This window comes from Neolamprologus multifasciatus, chromosome 1 (assembly GCF_963576455.1).
Source record: "Neolamprologus multifasciatus chromosome 1, fNeoMul1.2, whole genome shotgun sequence".
Classification (NCBI taxonomy): domain Eukaryota; kingdom Metazoa; phylum Chordata; class Actinopteri; order Cichliformes; family Cichlidae; genus Neolamprologus; species Neolamprologus multifasciatus.
In genome coordinates, this window is record NC_140439.1 from 11,211,049 (window position 1) to 11,233,273 (window position 22,225).

The following is a 22,225-nucleotide window of genomic DNA, read 5'->3' on the forward strand; positions in this document are numbered from 1 at the left end:
TCAAAACTTCCACGGGGTTTGTAGTCTTTTACACGTTGATCGAAATACTTATGTATATGCTGGAAACAGCACTCGGAGATTCTGGTCCATCTACTGATATCCTAAAGGTGCTCAATTGTCATGTTCAAGAAACCAGACTGAAGTGATTTGAGCTTTGTGTCATGGTGTATTAGCCCGTTGGAAGATGGGTTCACTGTGGTCATAAAGGGATGGACGTGGTCAGCAATACTCAGGTGGGCTTTGGCATTTAAATGACGCTCAGTTGCAACAAGTCAAAGTTTATTTCTATAGAACAAATGCTGTACAAGTTTGCAACATATACACAATACACAGTCACAATAAATCAACAAAAAATACAGTAAAAAAGACCGTGTTTGCATAATAATATACAAACACTAGGCTCAAAAACAAGCAAGAATAAGCAGCTTTTTAAAAATGCTTTATGATGTTTGAGAGACAGCAGCTCTCATGGAAAAAGGGTAAGTTGTTCCAAAGATTAGGAGCCACCACTGAAAAGCTTCAATCACCTCTGCTTTTAAGCTCGAAACAGCTGCTTAGTAGACCTCAGTGCTCTGGTAGGACTGTAGGGTTACAAACATTCTGTCAATGACGGGGGCCCAAACCATTGGCACTCTTAAATACAAGTAATCGAGTTTTAAACTCGATCCTGAAATGTCTTTATGCTCAAACATCCAGGTAAGGAAATCCCAAAAAGTTGAGTCTGTTCATCTGGACGTTTTCAGGAGGAGAAATGTGTCTCGTTTCTTGTTTCTTGCTACGTCCTGATGATCAGAAGCAGCTTTTTGGATAGATCCTGAAATGCAGAAAGAAAGAAAATACTTGCAAGAAAATACCCCCCACATCATTACACCACTGGACAACTGATAAAAGGCAGGACAGAGCCAAGCTTACATCCACTTCCAATCCCACTATCTGAATGATAGAGCGGATATCAGGACTCATCAGACCAGGCAGTGTTCTTCCACTCTTCTGTTGTCCAATTTTTGTGAGGTTCTACAAATTATAGCCTCAGTTTCCCGTTCTTAGCTGGCAGGAGGACACCCGGTGTGGTCTTCTGCTGCTGGGCATCTGCTTCAAGGTGCGATGTGCATTCAGAGACACTCTTCTGCATACATAACTAGTGGTTATTTAGGTTACAGGATATTCCAACCATGCTACATTTATAGTTATTTAATTGATCTATCAGGCTACAACCAACAACCAACGAGCTTAGCAAGAAGAATTCATGGGTCTGGACAGCTAGCTTAGCCCTTCCAATATGCTAAATCTCAACCTTCTATGTATTAACATGTTTCAGTTAGAACTATTTTGTAAAAACTCAGCCAATTAAACACAAAATAACACATATAACACATCCCTGTAAGCCTTAGAGCTACTACCAGGTTGATTTTCCTAAAGAATCAATCGATCTGCTCTCTGAAAGAGAAGAAACACATGTTCCAAACTGTTGAAGTTCCTTGAAGTCCTCATTAGCTTTTGCCTACTGTTGTCAGGCAATCTGTTTCTCCCTGCGCTCTGCCAAATCATTTCCCAACTTCACTTCTTATCTGGTTTCATTTGTGCTATTGAGCTGACGGTGTGTCAAATTCAGCTCGGCCTCATCCTCGCTACTAAAAGAACACCAGAGACAAAGAAGAAGTCATTACTGTAGAATGAAATGAATCTACTGTTTCAGTTTCTAAGCCAGGTAATTGCTTTATTTTTTGCTCATTTATAAGAAGCTGACAGACTTTGGTTTGCGCAGCCGAGAGAATAGAAGCCTTCGCTGCTAATCAGCAGCTGAGTCAGGTATGAAGATGGAAGCTGGTGGAGAACAATGAGGGGTTGGGGTGACGGCAGGGGGTAGGGTAAACAGGAAAATGATGCACTGATGTACAGAGGGGGAAAAAGCAAGTGTGTGGTGGGAGTGTTTCTAGACGGAGCGAAGAAGAAGAAGCTGTGAAGGTCTGAAATTCAACCGAGGGAAGAAAAGAGCGCCTGGAGTCTAGCACCTATTAATAATGTATCAGGGGGCTGTCTGCCACACATGCTCCTCATTTGGAGACACAAACTACACCTCATCAACCAAAACACCAGGGAGGCAGCAGAGTCTTTGAGCAGCTGCAGCACAGCAGCCCGATTGGTCTCTTTGTATCCCCGACACTCGCACAAAAACACAGAATCAGCAGAACACAATCGCTACTATTATTAAAAAATGGTAACTGTGAAGCAGGAAGACGATTGTTTGATTGTAACATGTGTATCTTGCTATGTTATTTGTACTTGTGTGTATTTTTTTAATGCCAGTTCGCTTATGTGTAGCTGTGAATTTTATAACCGTGCTTGTAAAAACATGATGTATTGTTACAGGTTTAACTCCCTGACACTTAATAAAAAATAGTGGCACCTCCATCAAATACAACAATAAAAGCTGCTTTCATGATAATTTATGAGTAGTAGTAACAACAGCAGTTAATCTGCACTACAAGTGCAAGATTAAAGTTTTGAAACTATCTCGTAGCATTGCTACTTTTACTTGAGTGAAGGACCATCGTGTTTAAAGGCACCAAACATTCTGATGTTGTAGTTGGTCAATGTGCGTATCATAGGTACTTTATAGTGTTGTGCACCCTCACTTTTATATCTCGCTTCGGATGAGGAGCATTCGTTCTACAGGCTATCTGAAGGTTTTAGACATTTGCTGCTTTTTCACTCCATTTTCAGTGGTTTTTGATTTTGTTTGTGACACTGAACTATGACTATCAAAGGAACCCAGCTAAAGGGTTGAGCCAGTGTTGTGTACATAACCAGTGTTGGGGAGTAACGGAATACATGTACTGGTGTTACATATTTAAAACACAAAATATGAGTAACTGTATACAGTTACCATTTAAAAAGGTGATATTCAGAATACAGTTACTTTGTTGAAATAAATGGATTACACAGCAGTCTTTTCCTGTTTCATATGTTCGGCTATGCCCTCCTATTTTTGGTTATTATTAGAAAAAGGAGAGTCAAAAAGTACCACTGCAGCCAAAAAGAGTGCCTGACGAGCCCAGTTGTAAACAAACTATTAATACTCGACTGTACACTGTGTTCATGTTTTCCTCCGAAACAGTAAGTTGGAGCAGCCTTTCAACGCCTCTCTTTGTCTCTCGCTAGCAAAGTTGACCCAGACAACAAAGTAAAGCTAGTTTTCAGCTACGAGCACGACACGGAACCCAACATGTTAGCCAGAGGTCCCTTTAATACGGTTCAGGGATGCGGACCTGTTTTATATACGTGCGGAATAGTTTTCTATACGAGATTGCTGCAAAAAGTGCAGCCTTACCTAATGTCCACCTACTGTTACTCATTTATATTAAGATTTAAAAATCTAGTTGGTATTGGTATGGCGAGTGTCCTTCAGTAATAGTAATAAATCACACAACAATAGTACAATCATGTAGTTGTAAAAGCATGAAAATATATTAAGTAATCCAAAGTATTCAGAATACGTTACTCTCATTGAGTAATGTGACGGAATATGTTACAAAATACGTTTTGGGGCATGTATTCTGTAATCTGTAGTGGAATACATTTTAAAAGTAACCTTCCCAACACTGTACATAACAGAAACAATTTTAATTATCAACATGGTTTGCAGTGTGTCCTTAAAAAAATGAGAAAACGGGACAAGTTGAGAATAAACGAAGAAGAGATAGGCCTAAAAAACTGTCTGCAGCAGTATCTGAAAGTCATCAGAATAAACCTGGCAAAGACCTGAGAAATGCACCTGACTCTTCAGTTAACCCATCTGCTGTTCACTGAAGCCTCATCAGAAATGACCTCGGTGGAGGGGTGGCTGAAAATTAAATTCACGTATTTTTTTTAATCATTTTTTTCTTCCATCAAAATGAGAAGACTGATTTTAATATTTGTGCAGTCATCCGCAGTAAGCAGAAACCGACTTCTCTTAAGTACGGCAATGTTTGCCTCAGCAACAATGACTCAATGAATGCTTAATGCGAGGAGAGCTCCACGGTGGTTGTGCTGATGTTACACGAACATTCAGGGCTTGCCACGGGAGGTTCAGCTCGTCTTGCATGGGAGAGGGGAGAGGGAAGAGGGAGGGAGGCTCTAGCCTGAAGCGAACTTGTTACTTTTTCTCATTAACAGTCAATAAAAGGAGCTAACGGCACACGAAGACCTTTCTCTCCCTACAGTGATCTGCTTTAATTCCCTGTGACATAAGGTTAAAAAAAAAAAAAGTAGCTGTGCACTGAGTGACAAATTAATTAATCCAAGAGGAAAACAAAGGTAAGATCCAAAATAAAAATGCAGAAACCTTCTGACAGCAGAAAAGACACAAACAAAAACATTCATCACAACCATCTGCAGAACCTTCTGAGGTCGGCCCGAGCAGGTTCTCTTGAAACACACTGACACCTTGTGGTAAGATGGGAAATTACAAGTGCCAATTTAACAAAGAGTCTTATTTTGATTTTGGGTGTCCGTGAAGTAGAATGCACTTGTCTGCTACCATCCACTCATATCAGTGATTCTTCACATTTGCATTATTTCTTCATAGATGATCCTTAAAGCAGTGCTTGACTGATGATGGTGGAGACAGCTGTTTCACACATCAGAGTCATCTATAACAGTCTTCAGCCGGCATCAAATTCTGACGCACGTAAAGGTCACAGCATTTGAGTCACGTTTTCAGTAAACCTTCCAGTGACCCTGTATGGGATCATCATCATGCCTTTGTTATGTCTCTGTGCTCATTAGCTCAAGTTTATCCTTTTAATTTGTCATCACCTTAATGTTTCGCTTCAGTCGATATCGCAGCTCGTCAGCTGGTCAGTGTTTGGGGAACTTATGAATGATGGTGTTTGATGTATATTAGAATTAGACAGATCATTGTTGGGAGATGTAGGATTGTTTGGCTATTTTTATTTCATTTTTGTAGCAGTAAAGTCCATTTTTATAAATTTAAAAATAAATTTGCAGTTTATATTTTTATATTTTCTCTCATTTCTCCAGCTGTTTCTTTTTGCCATCACAAAAATTCTCCAAAGCGCTTTAGCTGGACCACATCTATTTTCAGTTATGACTTTGAATAGGCTACTACAAAAACGCCAGTTTGTTTTTTGAGCCATTCAGAGGTGTACATGTTGGTGTGTTTTCAGTCATGCTGCATAAACCAAGTGAGCTTGAGCTTCAGGGCATGAACCGATGGCTGGATGTTATCATTCAAGATGTTTTGGTAGAAGAACTCATGGTACCATTTACCAAAGCGAGTCTTCCGAGTCCTGAGGCAGCAAAACAGCCCAGACCATCACACTACCACCACCATGTGTGACTGTTTCTATGATTTTCTTTCTTTTTTTGAAATGCTGTTAGTTTTACGCAGAGGTGGGACTCAAACCTTCCAGAGAGTTCAGCTTCTGCCTCATCAGCCCACAGATTATTTTCAAAAAGTCTCAGGGATCATCAGGATGTTTTCTGGTAAATGTGAGACGAGCCTTTGCGTTAATTTTGGTCAGAAGTGATTTTCTACTTGAATGCCATTCCTGACATTTTTGTCCATTTTGTTTTATTGTTGATTCATGACTGTGGAACTTACCCGAGGCATGTGAGGCCTGCAGTTCTTCAGATATTGTTATGGGTTCTTTGCCAGCCTCCCGCATGATTCATCGCTGCACTGATTTTGGTAGGCCAGCCTCTCCTGGGCAGGTTCACCACTGTTTCATGTTTTCTCCATTTGTAATTGATGGCTCTCTCTATGATTCACTGTAGTCCCAAAGCCCTAGAAATGACTTTTGACCCTTTTCCTGACTGTAGATGTCACTGACTTTGTTTCTTAGTTGTTTCTGTAGATCGTGGCATGATGTGTTGCTTTTTGAGATCTTAGTCCCATTTCAAACAGATTCTATTTAAGTGATTTGTCTGGCAGTAATCATTTCCATTTTATATTCACTCGGGTTATCTTTGTCTAATATAATCGTTTTAAAAAAGAAGAAGAAGAAGAAATGAGAGGAGGGGGCTTTTTCATGGCATTGTACATAGTAAGTAGTAATAACAACAGAGATTCCACCAACTCACCTGTCTGTACAGGAGCAATATTCACCAATATAATTTTTCAGTCAGCTCTGCGTTACCAAAATAACTAAGCCAGGTATCAGCTGGAAGCTAAAAATCCAGTTTATTACTACTAATGCTGTCATTAATAATACATGTCTTATTTGTTAAACATTCAAGGTTAAGAAACAAATTTTAAAATGCAAGGAGTGTATTTAATGTGTATAAGAGCAGCGGGTCTTTGAGGCTTGCTTACTGGCTTGTTGTTGTTGCCTGTTGTTAATTATTCCTGTAATATGAGAAGGTGGTTTGAGATTTGCTGGATGTCATAGGGTGAAGGCCTTGCAGTGGTAAGAAAAACTAATGAAAAAGTGGGCAGACGGTATATGAGGCGACAGGTTCGGTGCAGACTGATAAACAGCAGGAAGTGGTAGAGACACTGCGATAAAATCTTTTTACAGCGTGCAAATGTTTTCAGACACACCATAAGAAATCACCACGTTAAATTACAGTAAAGTACTCCCAGCTCTATTTGTTATTTTAAAGTTTTTGTACTATAACAGGCTCCCACTGTAAAAATTACAGTACAAACTCCCTTTCAACTACATCCCACGGGCGCTCTATTAGACTTAAATCTGGTGAGATAAGGAGATATGTTGTTAATATTAATAAAAGTATTATCTGCTGAGCTGTTAAACTCATTGTCATATTCAAAAAACCATTGGTTAAAAATTCCCCACGTCCTTCTTCTTGGCATGACACGCGGCCATCGCAAGATGGGTACACTGTGACCACAAAGGGATAGACATGGTGAGCAAAAATACTTAAGTAGGCGATGGAGTTTAAATCATGCTTAGTTGGCACTATGGAGCCCAAAGTCTGGCAGGAGCACCACCAGCCGGTGACATTGTTTACAAAAAAGTTCTAAGACTTAGAGTTTTTTATTGTCATTGTGCAGTTTCTTGCACAGCGAAATTGGGTAGCTGAACCACAAAGGTGCTAAAGTAAGAAGAAGAGAAACCAATATACAACGAAGGTGGAAAATAAATAAATAATTAAATAAATAAATAGAATAAAATAAAAAACAGTGTATATGTATACATACAGTATGTGAGTGGAACTATATACAGGGTGTATGTGTAGGAAACATTGAAACAGACTGGGACCAAAATGAGCCAAAAATATTGCACAGAACATGGAAAGACTGAGATATTGCACATAGATGATCAACAGCAGTGTCAGGTGGTCCTTTATAATTGCCCTGGCTCTGGAGAGACATCTTGAGCTGGCAATTAAGTCCAGGGAGAGGAGTGGACAGCCGATCACCTTCTCTGTAGTTCTGATGACCCTTTGTAGTCTCTTCTTGTCAGCTGTTGTGCAACCAGCGTACCACACAGGGATGGCGTGCACTAGCACACTCTCGATAGTGGCACGGTAGAAGGACACTAGGAGTTCAATCTGCAGCCTGTTCCATCTCAGAACCCTCAAGAAATGGAGGCGCTGCTGGGCTTTCTGACACGAACATCTAAACATTTCAGACCAGCAGTGTTTTCCAAATCTGTTATTGTCCAGCTTTGTTGAGCCTGTGTGAACGGTAGTCTCAGTTTCTTGTTCGTACAGGAGCGGCACTCAGTGTGCTCTTCTGCTGCTGTAGCCCATCTGCTTCAAGCCTACACTTGTGTCTATTCAGAGATGCTCTTCTGCATACCTTTGTTTTACCAAGTGATGATTTTGGTTACTGCTGCTGAGTTGGGAGTCGCCTTGTAATCGGTTGCCGGTTCGAGCCCCGGCTTGGACAGTCTTGGTCGTTGTGTCCTTGGGCAAGACACTTCACCCGTTGCCTACTCGTGGTGGTCAGAGGGCCCGGTGGCGCCAGTGTCCGGCAGCCTCGCCTCTGTCAGTGCGCCCCAGGGTGGCTGTGGCTACAATGTAGCTTGCCATCACCAGTGTGTGAATGTGTGCGTGAATGGGTGGATGACTGGATATGTAAAGCGCTTTGGGGTTCTTAGGGACTAGAAAAGCGCTATATAAATACAGGCCATTTACCATCAACCAGGCATTTTCACCCAGAGAACTGCTGCTCACTGGATATTTTCTCTTTTTCGGATGACTTTCTGTTAGAGACGGTTATGTGGGAAATCTCCCAGGAAAGAATATCAACATCTTGATGCATGCTCAATCATCCAGGTAAGTAAATCTCCAAAGGTTGATTCTGTTCATCTGGATGTAGCGTTTTCAGTGGGAAAAACATTTTGTCTGAATGACTGAAACTAACTAACTAGTTTCAGTCATTATGCAAATGCACTGTTCATAAGATTGGGGAAACCTGCAGTCAGATGAGACTGAAGAAGTCACTTGGATGAGTGATGAAACGTTTCTCCCACTGAAAACGATGAACAGAATCAGCCTTTGGAGCAGCATATCAACAACTTCCAAAATACTCAGACCAGCATGTCTGCCACCAACAACCGTGCCTTGTTTAAAATCATTTATATCACCGTTCTTCCACATTTAGATGCTCACTTTGAACTGCAGCAGATCCTCTTGACTGTGTCTACCTGTGTAAATACACCAAGTTGCCGCCATGTAATTGGCTACTTAAACATTTGAGTTAACAAGCAGTGGAACGGGTATAGCTAACAACGTGGCAACGTAGTTTTCTTCTGTGATCTCATGAAGAAGTTATTTCATGATGTTTCACTACTTTAAATGTTTAAAAACACATGTCCCAACGCTAAACAGGGCCTGAATTCTGTTCATTTAGCATGAATTCAGTTTAAATTACAGTATGATGGTGGGGGTTTCAGCTTTTGTTGTGATTCACTTCACTGGCTTGTTGCTAGTTAATTGTCAACCTTATTCTCGTTCACACAAACACTGAAAAAAACCCACATCTCACCTTCACGTCAGTTAAAGTATAATCATAGCAACACTTCTAAATGAAGTCTTTGTGCTCTCCAGGGCAGAGCGTACACAGCTACAATTTCCTGCGCCTCCTTGTTCACTTCTTCACAGTAACCGTGTGCTAAATGAGACAATCAGACTTGCTGCAACATGATTTTGCGCAGATGACTTATAGATGCAGGTAATCAAATTAAATATACTTCATTTAATTCGATTTGTGACTGACTGAAGAAGAAAAAATACTGTAAAACTGTACAGTACCAGTACTTTGTAGTTACTGTAAGTACAAAAAGCAAAACAACACGAAGCGCCTTGAGGCGACTTTTGTTGTGATTTGGCGCTATATAAATAAAATTGAATTGAATTGAATTGTAGAAGATTTTGTTCATCTGTGCAGATTCAACCACAACATTGCCACAAGAAATTTTCCATTAGCCTGTACCGTTCAGGATTAAGGTAGCGCGTGAAATGTGTTGTCCTGTGTGCCAACCACACCTGTCAGTAAAGCTGGATGAGTGTGAGCAGAAACTTCTGGAAATTTGTTTTCTCATTGTTTTTTCCTCCCTTGTATTGAATAACTCAAGTCAAGTTTATGAGTATAATTATATTAAAACAAAAAAATGCGGTGCAATTATAAAATTCAGACATCATGTTTCGTCCGTTTCTCTCTTCACTCCGCAGGGAGTCCATGAATTCGCTCTCACTGGGGTGTGCTTTGGGGTGTCCTACAAATAACCTTGTTTTTCTCTCCTCTACCAAAGTCATAACCCTCTGCACATGACTTTGTTTATACTGTTGGCCCTAAAACTCTTAAATACTTACATATTAACTCACACTTTAACCGCAACTGACCTCGAGCCAAGCCAAACTCCGGGTGAGACGAGCAGCTCCTGTTGGTGGATTTTCTTTGTTTTAAACTCGAGATGTTGCTCTGGCAGCTCTGCTCCTCTGAGGGAACGCGGAATGAAATCCCAAGGTGCTCCACTGCAGTGCACGCGTTAGTTCATGGCACTGAGCTGTTGTGATTGCAGCTCACAACCCAACACGGAAAAGGTGGATCACTGAGGGTGCAATAGTGATGGTTTGGAGACCAGTACAAGATCGAGTGGTTTAAGGGACTTTGTGTATATTTAAAACAAAACAGGTCCAGAATAGTTTGAAGGAATGTAAAAACAGAAGCTTGATATCAAGGATTAGAGGAATAAAACCAGATGGATGATTAACTTGGTGTCTATTCTTAAGCCAGCATGACATTTTTATAACAGCTCAATGATTATTGTAGTTTTACTCTGATCAAAAACTCTTTCGTGATTTAAAATTATTTCGCCAAATTGAAAATAGAAAAAGAACCAAATTGATTTTCTCTCTCGTGTGCAACACAAAGGATCTAACAAGCCACATAAAAAGGCTTATCCTACTTTCCCCTTCCTAATTCTGCAGGAGCAGTGAGACATGTTTGCTTTCATTGCTTCAGAGTTTGAACAAGATAACAGGCCCAGGGAGGTCCGACTGGGCTCGGCCGTCTCTACCGGGCGTGACGGCTGATGTTGGTTTGGGGGTGGGGAGGTGGAGGGTAGATGGTGACATGTCAGTTTAATAGGGAGGCGAGCAGGAAAGTGCGTGAAAGGAACTCTGTTGACTTTTCTGCCAGGCCGATTTACACCCTACGTTCATGACATCACCCTTATCTGGCCTGAAACTCTGAACTTCTGTCTAAAAATATTGTCCTCCGTTGCAGACCATTAAAACCTGCCTTACTGGGCAGACTGTCTTTGCCACAGGAGTGTTACGCAATTACAAAATAACAATAGCGTTGTTTCATGACGCCAATGTCGCTGTCACATGAGTAATTTTGGTCCAGTCTTGTCAAACTTTTTTTTTGTGGCCAAGCAGCAGGTGTGTGTATGTGTCTGTTTATGTGAGCATACACCTGTGTGTGCATACCCTCTGCCTCCAGAGAGACAGCAGGAGTAGGAGTGGCACAGGTACACTGGAAATTCTCGTTGGGTGTGAAGAGGGAGGACACGATAGGGGAGGAACCTTGAGAACAGCATGACAACGCAAACCTTATAAAAGACGGAGGCACACCCGGCTTATAGCTTCAGTTAAGCTCGCCTCTCAGACAGCAGCACCTTGCCGTAGTCATGCTCAGCCTCATAAAATTGCCACGAGTCTTCACCATGAATCAAGTGCCCAAAGTAAGTTTACCTTCACTCAATCTTTACAATTTTTCGCTTTTTACACTGGATAAGTGCTAGAAATTCGAAAAAAGAAAAAAAAATCCATCAATCAACAAGCTGTTTATCTCAAAGACAAAAGTAAGTCAAAAATGCAAAATGTTGAAAAAGAAACAAACCGCTTTTATATTTGAGAAGGGCGATCTCCAGCCTTGGTTTGATGTCATTCTTAAAGGATCACTGTGAGATTTGTACACTGAACAGGAACTTAATCTTCTAGAAATTTCCTAGTCATGCATTCTTTGTTAAACTCTCAGAAGAGGTGAAAACAAAATTGGTCTTCTCACATTTGGGCAGAGCACTGACTGCAAGTGTTTCTACATTGAGGTTTTCCATGAGGACGGCATTATTACTGGGTACCGGCACCCCCGGAGCTCAGCCACCGACTGCATCCTGAGCCTCTTCCAGATGACCAATGAGACGCTCAATATCTGGACCCACTTTCTGCCCACCTGGTACAGCTGACAATTTTTTTTCTCGTTTTTCTTTCACTGCAAAGTTGTTTTCACCCCCCTGCTGTGCGCTTGGAAAGACTGACAACATGCGACACACCTGACAGAATTTAAATTCAGCTGGCAGGTGGCCTGGTTTGTACACGAGGTGACAGCTGAGCGATCAAGTACAATCTTGATCATAGTTAGTGAAGTCTTTCTACTATTTTCTCCGTTTACTAAATAAAAATATTAATACAGAAGCAAAGCAGAGCAGAAAAGCAGCGCTCCCGGCTGTGCTGACCCGGCTGTGAATAAAGGGGCAGCAGAGAAGCAGCTTTTTAAAGCAGAGAAGAGTGTACGTGATTTTGCACTCCCTGCTGACCAGCCTGGTCGGATTCATGAAAGAAGGAATCTTGCACATCTTGTAAAGCTCGTAGGACTCTGAATTTCTATAATTTTCTTTGAATATTTGCTTACCTTATACCTTCGTGGCATTTTCTGCAGTCGGACCTAACTCTTATCACCTGATAGAGGTGACTGACTACTGCTGCAGTGTCAGTCTGCTTGGAATTCATGTTATGTGCACGTCTTGATGGAGTTCAGATGGCAGAGGATCAGTGGCACGTTACAGTACTAATACTAAAAAAAAAAAGTTTAAAAGTAGCGTGGCCAATTTTCACAGAATGGAGATCAAAAGACTCGCGGGACCTGCAGCTTCAGCAGCATCTGTTTGCACCGACTTACGTAATACAAGGACTGAATATACACAGATGTTTGTTGTGATTTCAGCAACGATGCGGGTCCCCCATCACCGTGCCTCCCTGTCACTGTCATTTTGCGTATGACGATGCTCAATCTTAATATGAGCCCGTTTATGTTTACACAATTCATTATCAGCACTGTGCTGTTGACAAAAACTTGTGACTATTTGGGACGAAGGAGGATTACAAAGCTTTCCAGACAACAAACAAAGAAGTTTTCAAATTTGTAAAGTTGATCAGTAACTCATTAAATCTAGTTAGCTCATCATTATTCATCCTGGCATTTACAGAAAACCTTTCATTTTTCTATTTGAGCATAGTTATGGTGGAGACTACATGTCCTTTTTTATACTCAAGACTCAAGTGTAGATGTGGTTTCAGCATGAGCTACACTGATTAGGCAGTGCGTTACGTGAGGGAATTACTAAAATCTGAAAACTGCGATAAGGAATCCAGTCTGACGACTGCGCGCAGTAATTAAGCCTGTCCAGTTTAAAGCCTGTCAGTTAGCACAATGATAAACCCAACGTAAGAGTTTGCATGACTAACAAACAGAAGTAAAGGTGGACAAAGAAAACTACCGAGGTCTCTTTCTAAAGTAGTTTTGGCTCCTCGGCCTCCTAAACTTGCGATTCCTCTCTGTCTGTTTGACAAACATGACGACAGAATCTGTCCATGACTTGTGGCAGCTCTGTAGCTAACGTCTCGATGCTGTTCTTGTTGTGTAAGGATTTAAAGGTACTTCAGAGGCTTCTTTTCCCAGTAGTCGCTCTGCACTTCCTTCCTTCCTTTGATTGCATGGGTGGTGTGGGTGGTTGTGAGTGTCTTTGTGTTCAGATAAGCAAAGGACACATGGGTGTTGGTGTCCAGGGGCTCTATGTAGACCTAGGTAGTAATGAGCAGATCTGTGCTGAAGACTTTTGCATATACTGCCACAATTAGTTAACTGCTCGGTGATGGGAAAAGCACGAGTAATGTTGATTTGTTAAAGAGGCGCTCTGAGAAGTTGAGGCAGTGACTGCAATACACAAGGCAATACAATATCCTCATGATAGGATAAAAGTGTTTGGAAAGTCAAGTCAGCTGCAGAGATAACTGCCAAATACATCATTTACTGAGTAATAAATTACTTTTTCTCCACTGATAGGTGCTACATACAACTTTCTGCTATTATATGTAGGTTTTCTGGCCTCCTTAATGTTGCTGTGTCGCTTCAAAGCACGGAGCCAGTTGGACGTTCCGGCTCCAGTTAATACTTCTGGACACTTCAACACTTATTAGCTTTCTTGCCTTGAGGAAAAGTTTGATTCTCAGTTCTGTGTATAAAATATGGAGCTAGACAGCATAGCTCAGTGTACAGATTTGAAGGAGGGGAAACAGCTGGGACGTCACCTCGTAGTCCTTGAGACTTTGCTTTGTGGTTCTTTAATCCTTCAGCAAACAGAAATGTGAAAAATGACATGCTGTGGTTGTACAGAAAGCCGTGTGAAACATGGGCGCCAACGTGTGTTTACTGTGCTCACAGCTGACATATAGAGTATATTATTTCATATTTATATGTGACCACAAATGGTATGACCACAGTGAATTCAGCACTGAGCAGCTTACTAACAAAACAGAGCAATGATAGAAGTTGGGTTTAGTCATCGATGTGCGTCTTTCAGCTTTGACTGCCAGATTCTTTTTTAACCTTATAATTATCAGTTAGCTAGAGTGCTCTTTAGTTAATAATTAACCTTTTCCATGGCTGACGAATGAAAGGAAAACCCCACCTAAAGTGTCACCTGAACAGACTCAGAGCTCTGTTTGCCACGGCTGGAAAATCTGCCATGTTTGTTCAGCAGCATTGATTTGGTGACTGTAAAAGCCATAACATTCAATTTATATCATACCCATCAAACTATTCATTAGACCTTCCCGTATGAAAGCATGTGCATCGTGTTTCTCCGTTTCTTCTTCCTGCAGTCTGTCTGTGCACACAGCCCTTTTTGTTCTGAGTACACCATCAAATAATCACACTCCAAAACTAAATGAATTAAAACTACTAAATACACTCCTTATAACTAGACGCATCTGTTATACGCATGTGCTACATCCGTTCTGATTTCATCAACCCAGTTTTTCTCCCGGCAGGTACTTCCTATGGAAACTAGTAACTGTGGTGCTAATGCAGAAAGCGTGGCAGGACTCCTTCACCTGGCCCATGGTGATCTTCCTGTTCACCTGCTGCATTTATCCACTGGCGTCGAGCTGCGCTCACACCTTCAGCACCATGTCAGTGCGGGCACGCCACATCTGCTTCTTTTTTGACTATGGCTCTATCAGTTTCTACAGCCTGGGTAAGTGAAAAACAAAAGCTGTTGTGGGGCTCAGGGGGCTCAGGGGGTTGGGAAGCGTATCTGTAACCGGAAGGTCGCCGGTTCGATCCCTGGGCTCTCTGTCCTGGTCGTTGTGTCCTTGGGCAAGACACTTTACCCTACCGCCTACTGGTGTTGGCCAGAGGGGCCGATGGCACGATATGGCAGCCTCGCTTCTGTCAGTCAGAATTCCACTCTCACATTCATACACTGGTGAAGGCAAGCTACAGTTGTAGCCGCAGCTGCCCCAGTAGCCACAGCTGCGGCTACAACTGTAGCTTGCCTTCACCAGTGTATGAATGCGAGAGTGAATGAATAGTGGCATTGTAAAGCGCTTTGGGTGCCTTGAAAAGCGCTATATAAATCCAATCCATTATTATTATTATTATTGTTCGAGGAAGATACACGATGGGTGAATTTGTACTTCTACTGTACAGTAGTGGGTCCACATTAGAACGTGACACAGCCATTGTTGTAATATCATTGTGTGCACTTGTGTGCATAATCTAAACATGTTCAGTCAAACCAATGTGGATTCCCTTCTCTAAAGTTTAGGCGCAGTCTAAACTTATGGTAGTTTTCTAGGTCAGATTTTAATGGAATTATGGAGTGCTGGAAGACTATATTTTCATGCTTATGGTGTGCTCGGCTGCAGGCTCAGCAATCGTCTATTCAGCTTACATTTTCCCCGACAAGTGGGCGAACAGCTCCTTCCACCAGTCCTACATCACCATCGCTGTGTTCAACACCGTCATCTGTACCATCCTAGCATGCTACTCCAGGTAAGCTGAAAAGATGACTTTTACATCCCTACTGCTGATGCTGTTTCTATCCTAGATTTATGCTTTTATTATGCAAGAAGAGGTGTCTGTACTATGCAATTTAACATGCGAGCCTTCTTAACAGCAGATGGCTTCACTTTGTGCTTTTAACTAAATTTTCCAACTGAAAAAAACATTACGTCCCCAGCTCAAAATCAATTTTTAACTGATTCAAGCCAATCTAAAATCTAAAAGCTCATCTTATGCAAGATGAATAAAATATAAGTGCATCACTGTGTATGAAAATAAAGGGGGGGAAAACAGGATAGAACCTCTCCACTGCATAAGAGTGCAGATACAATAAAACTAACAACAGTAAAGCTTTTCCTTGCAGCTGCATGGTGCATAACTGAGCACGAACATGCTGTAGGTCCTTTTTAGCATGTGTGACTGTGTGTTTGATCTAAAAGTTTTTGCCCATTTAAAGCTCCAGCTGTGGGTGAAACTTTGAAATGGAAAGCCTTAGAGGAGTCCTCTGAGAAATTCAGTTAAGATCTAACATTTGCATCTTCTCATAATAACACACTAAATGCTTTTTCCTTTTCCCATGCTATACGTAATGCTGTATAGGCGAACATGCATGTTATCGTGTCGTCATTAGCACAGTAACACTTTCTAGGAAGCATACAGTTACGCAGTCAGTGTTTCAACTCCAGCTAATAAGAAGGAAAATATGTTTATAGCAGTTGGGTGAACCTGGTCCAAGACAATATTGTAATGTGACAGCTAACAAATATTTGTCGTCTTTGTATGTCGAGGTTGTACTTGAGTACATGAGTCACGTAAATCTTGTCAAACAGCCTGAGCACCGTGTCTGGTACAGCACAATGGTGGGCGTGGCTTACATCAAAATGTAGATCATTCTCAGCGACTGCAAATCAGAACTCTTGGAAAATGTAAAGTTTGCTGGAGTTTTGATTATAAGAGGCAAAACACAGTATTCACTTTTCCACGTCGTGCATTTACAGCAATAATCATATTTATTACCTTTATGTACTGGAAAATGTTGGCTTGGTCTAGCTAACGATTGTTCTTTCACTTATCTCTCCCCCACCGCTAAGGCTTGGCTTACCTTTTCTACAGTATAATCACGACATCATAAAGAGGTAAACAAAACGTATTTGCTAACAATCTGCTCCTCTGTCTCGTTTATCGTCCTCTGAACTGTATTTTTCGCTACATTGTCATTATTTAAATGCAAGGCGCCTACGTAAAACATGCGAGTCATCTATTTAAAATATTGACAAGTCCGCAGAATCACACCGGTTACATTCGGACACACCACAGAAGGTGAATGGAATTTCGAAGGTGCAATTGAGCAACTTGCTTCTTAACACAACTGTTGTTATGAATCTGTAACTATACGGACCAGCACTGACTCCAAGCACAGTTTCAGTTGGAGCAGGTTGGAGGAGCTGACACACAGGGCAGCCAAACGTGTTCTGTAACAGCCTGACTCACTGACTCAAAGTCAATCCTGGCTTCACGCAACAATAGGAGGAAGCGGGCACTGCATTAACGTGCTGCTCAGAAAACATTTCATGGTCCACATGCTTCGTAAATTTAAATATATTTGCGTGTATTTACATTTTGAGTTGTTTAAAGAAAGATTTGTTTTATTATCATTTCTGGCTCATTCAAGCTGTTTTCAGCTGTAATTCCATTTTAATTTATGTTCTGTTTAAAAAATGTAGCAGGTTAATAATCAGTTCTTACATAATGTTTTCATTATCGATGATGATTCTGTTTCTGTAGAGCTTCCTCCACTGAAAATGCCTTTCTTTCTTTTTTTCCCCCTCCAGATTCCCTGAGTACCAGAGTCCAAAGTTTAGCAAATTTCTTAGAGTCGTATCCTTTGCCTACCCTTACCTGTTTGACAACATTCCTCTGTTCTACCGGGTAAGGCACTTCAAATATCCACTTGCCTCACAAGACACACCTGAAACAGTATAAAGCAAAATATGCGGTTAGTTCTAGAGAGGTAACCATACAGTAGGTAACAGACTGAAAGCATGTGTATGTTTGTAATTTTTTGTGTGAGTATCATTTTCAAACCTCTTTGCTACACCAAAAAACACAGCATTTTTTAAGGGTTTTTGACCCTGGTGCTCAATGTTCCACTTCCATTTGCATAACTTAGCCATCAACGCTACCTCAGATTTAACTTTAAAGCTGTTGCTGCTTTAAATAAACAAAAATAACAATTCTTTCCCTTACAGAAGTTAATTTCATCATCACACTGCCTTTGAAAGTTTAGCCAGCAAACACTGATGCAAAACAACAGAAAAACTTTGGCAAATAGCATCAGTAGATGGCTACACAGAAGCTATATAGTACGGGGCTAATATTCCAATACATATTCAATATATTGCTGCATCCTTGGTATAATAATCTAAAATTAAGTATGTTACATGGTAAAATCCACAGCTACTACAGAAAAGGGCATAATAAACAGATAAAAATCACTAACCCCTGAAGAAAATATTTTATTATATCATAAAACAATAAACTCCTTTTATTGAAGGCGGTAACCTTCTATAAAATGACGTAACCCCTTCGGTGTATATCAAGAGGAGCCGAGTATTTTCTTTGAAAGACTTAAAAAGCAGAAGCCAATTGCTCATGTTTGGAACCCACCTGAATACTTTACAACCAATTAGCTCCCTGTTTAGATACATGCGTTTAACATTTATGATAAAAACAATATCATAAATATCATAAATGTGAACAATACTCTTGCTTTTTTTCTCAATCTGCGTTTATGACATGAAAGCAGCTCCACTGGCAGATGCAGAGAGTTTGACCCTCATTAAGAAATTTTGGTCATCGGCTATTTAACCATTGAAGTTAAAAGCGATTGTGCTGTCGTGTTCGCAGGTGTTCCTGTGTAAAGGGGAGGGCTGTACAGATAATGCTACCAACATCCTCCACTACTACCACATCACCCTGGCTTTTCTCACTGCTTTTCTGTTTGCCACCCATTTACCCGAGCGCCTGGCACCCGGAAGCTTCGACTTCATAGGTAAACCAGATCTGACGAGCACTCTTTATAATTATTAGCATGTTTAGCTTTTTCGGCCTGTTTACTGATAGAGCGTTATCGCCGGTTCCTCTCAGCTGTACATAGTGTTTCACAAAATAAACCACTGTACACAACCTGCTCAGCACTAAAAGGAAGACAGACAAAGGAGACATTTACAAGCTACTGAAAGCAGAGATCTAGCCATGAAAGAACTTTAACTACTGTCTCTTTGTTGGCAAAGATTACGTTAAAAATGCTCTCTGCATCGCTGTATTGTGCTGCATTTCTTTTCTTTTCCTTCAACATGAAATTTTTTTAGCTTTTTTGAATGTTCAATGTACTATTTATTATAAGTCATTTGTTTTGGCTATTTTTTTTGCAATAACTCTGTGACTTTCACGTCTTTATGGTTTTTGTACTTCAAATAAAGTGAATTTTAATGCTAATTTCTGATCCTAAGGTGAAGTTAATAAGCATTCACCAACACTAAGGGGTAATTAATCAGTGACAAAAAGATCATAAAGCTCTCCAACAGAAAAACACCCACCAATTATAAACCAAACCAGCATTGAACAAATGTTTGACTAGTTTGACTTAATCATTTTCCAGCACCGTACTTTATTAAGTGGATATTAAAAAGTATTCTCTCTGCTGTGCTACAACAATAATGCATAATCACCTCTGTTTTTTCACATATCCTGTGTTAATGTTGTGTTTCCGATGTGAATCATTTGCTCAGTGCTGAACGTTTGCAGTCTACCTCTTTCCTCTAACAAACACATATCAACTGCTCCCTCTGCAGGTCACAGCCATCAGCTTTTCCATGTGTGCGCCATCCTCGGCACCCACTTCCAGATGCAGGCCATGGAGCAGGACATGACGATACGCCGTTCCTGGCTCGTGGAAAACTCAATCCCCATCACATTTGCCAACTCAGTGGGTCCGGCGCTGCTTTGTGTGGTGTTGAATTTGGTTATCATCTTCCTCTACAGCCTACCTCTCCTCTTGGGCCCAGTCTGCAAAGACAAGAAGTACAGTAGAGGACCAAAGAAAGACAAACTCTGCCCCCACAGCTGAACCTCCAGCTTCATTGGTCATGGTTTAAAGGGCTTTAACTCGTCCAAATCATACACTTTATATGGTCCCAAGACTAAAGAAATTGCATTATGGGTAATATAAAGGGTATAACATAGTAAAGGGTGCACCAGATGAGGAACTGACATGATGTTTAAATTAATTACGGTTGCATTTGGCCTTTAATTATCAATGAGATGCCTGCTGTTGTGCGGATAGGCTGAAAATATAGGTGCAAGGTACACAAACATAGCATGAAAATTAACAATGTGTTTGTTAAGTTTCATAATATGTAACGACTTTTAAATGTTTCTGAGGAAACCTGTTTCTACATGAAGCTACAAATGTAGCAGGTTAGCTACATTACGAGGCAGCGCATTGTGTGTTTATCTTTTCACTTCTCCGATTTCCACACTTGTGGTGTATGAAGAGACTGCAGGGAACAAAAACTATGTAAAATACTGTTTTTCCCTTTCAATTCCAGGTTTTGATGCTGAACTGACAATGTGCCTTTTCATGTTTCTCATGACTGTTGTTAAGTTAAATGTGACATCAGTCAAATAATGCACATCAAACTAATGAAGCAGTTTTGTTCAGGGAGATCAGATGTTTGTTTTTTTTAGTTTAAACTTCAGCTTAATAGACTGACAGTGTGGTCACTGAGCACAGAGCTGATGTCCTCTGAGTCATTTATTTCCCTCAGAATGTCTGATGTTTCTGGTGTTACATTTTCCTGGATTACAAAACAGAGTATTTAAGAACAAAGTTATTTATTATGAGTTTTTCATATAAACTGTAAACTACGATTGTCTGTGTCCCTTTTATTTTAATTAGGAGCATCCTGTTGCAAAATGCTGGCACATTAGTGTTTATCCTACAAGTATTTACATCCTATAACAGGGTGACCAGATCCCAACAAACTAAATGTGGGACAAACAATTTGTTTGTCTGAGAGAAATATATGAGTATGAGTGTGAGACATGTGAGGCCTGGAGTGTCCAACCTAAAAGAATAAACAGATGTAAGCTATGCAGGTCAAATGTGAGAGCCAAATATAGTATTCAAATACATAGTATTCAAACGGGCAAAGTCATGTGAGCAAAAACAGGACAGCAACCTGCTTGCATCTACAAAAAGTGGCCTGCTAACACTGATTGCAACTTGTGGTGACTAAATGGTTACCCAGAGGTTGTGGATGTTTTACAGTCACAACCACTTTTGATCCCAAGGTAATTGCACAGGTCGTCTGATAAGAGGCAACTTTTCTGCAAACACTTGTAGCCTGAGTTGGACTGGCTGGAATCACTCTCAGAGAGATTTCCAAAGGGTTGCCAACCACTGCTGTCTAATTTCTAAATGCAGACATGCCAACATGTCGCCAAAACTGCTGGCAATCATGGAAAATGACTCCCACCTTCTCCATAACACACTGGACAATCTGAAGAGCAGTTTCAGCAACAGATTCCTTCAACCTTGCAGTCTGAGGGAACAACGCAGGAGTTCGTTCCTTCCTGCTGCTATCACTCTCTTTAGTTCATCCACTTGGGTCAGACCCACACATACTGAACCAGAGTAAACATTGCTCACTGCACTCTGTCACTTTGTACTCCACAATGTATACTTGCACACCTGTACACTAATATCTTTAATATCACAGAAATATTAGTTAATAGTGTCCTTTTATATTCATGTATATAGTTATTTTTATATTTATATCTCTATAAAGAGAAAATTCATTTTATGTGATTTGTTGTATGCATGCTGCTGTGACAATTCACAGTAGCCTTCTTTTCTGGGATTAATAAAGTTTCTCTGATTCTGATCAGTCTGCACAACTCGAGGGGACTCGACTCAACTGCCTGTCAGTTGGTTGTTTTCTGGTTATATACCGATAGAACAGGACTGTTATTGAGCATTACCCATATGGAATATGGGTATGTTATGACCATGCCAATAAACTGTTGAGATTTGTTGCCTTGCTTATCTTATTTGTTAGTAAACTGAATATTTGGATTTGTACTGTTAACTGAGCAAAATGGCAAACTGGATTGTTACTTGGACTTCTAGGGTTTCAGAAACTAAATTAATCATGTGACTGATTGACTTAAAATCTTCTAGTCTAAAGAATTGTTAGTTAAGTCCTGTTGAATAATTTTGTCCGTTTTAAGCTCACAGACAGACTTCAAATTCATATACGTCCGTGAATTACCCTCCATCATGGTGGAGGGCTTTGTGTGTTCCAGTGATCACAGGGGTTATGTTTTGTTTCTAGTAGGGTCTCAAGACAAATTGGTCCTGCATGGGGGCCAAACAATGAGCTTTTATTGTAGGTGTACTGCCGTATACGGCCCCTTGGATCAGAGGATGAGGAATGCTGTGTTGAGATGATCAGCAGCACCACCATTCAGCTGCATGCTCCTGATGGCCTTAAAGCTAACCGAAATGGGGAATACAAGGAGGTAAGTGTGTTTTATAAAAATGTAAAACAAGCTGGCCACTCATACTTGATTAGTATCCCCCCCCCCCCCCCCCCCCTCCTTCATGACCTCTGT

General features: G+C 40.8%; 1 protein-coding gene across 2 annotated transcripts; it reads left to right on the forward strand.

Annotated features, from left to right (window-relative positions):
- The first annotated feature begins 10,873 nt into the window (after positions 1–10,873).
- paqr5b (progestin and adipoQ receptor family member Vb) lies at positions 10,874–21,998 on the forward strand. 2 transcript variants are annotated; one of them, XM_085159597.1, is made up of 8 exons: positions 10,874–11,165; positions 11,532–11,659; positions 14,533–14,738; positions 15,412–15,538; positions 16,639–16,683; positions 17,380–17,476; positions 18,455–18,599; positions 19,402–21,998. In XM_085159597.1, the coding sequence occupies exons 1-8, from the start codon at positions 11,112–11,114 to the stop codon at positions 19,674–19,676; spliced, it is 1,077 nt and encodes a 358-aa protein (XP_085015723.1). In that variant the 5' UTR covers positions 10,874–11,111; the 3' UTR covers positions 19,677–21,998. The 2 variants fall into 2 exon arrangements, with proteins under 2 accessions (XP_085015723.1, XP_085015731.1); XM_085159605.1 differs by lacking the exon at positions 16,639–16,683 and having other exon boundaries at positions 10,875–11,165.
- The last annotated feature ends 227 nt before the right edge of the window (positions 21,999–22,225 follow it).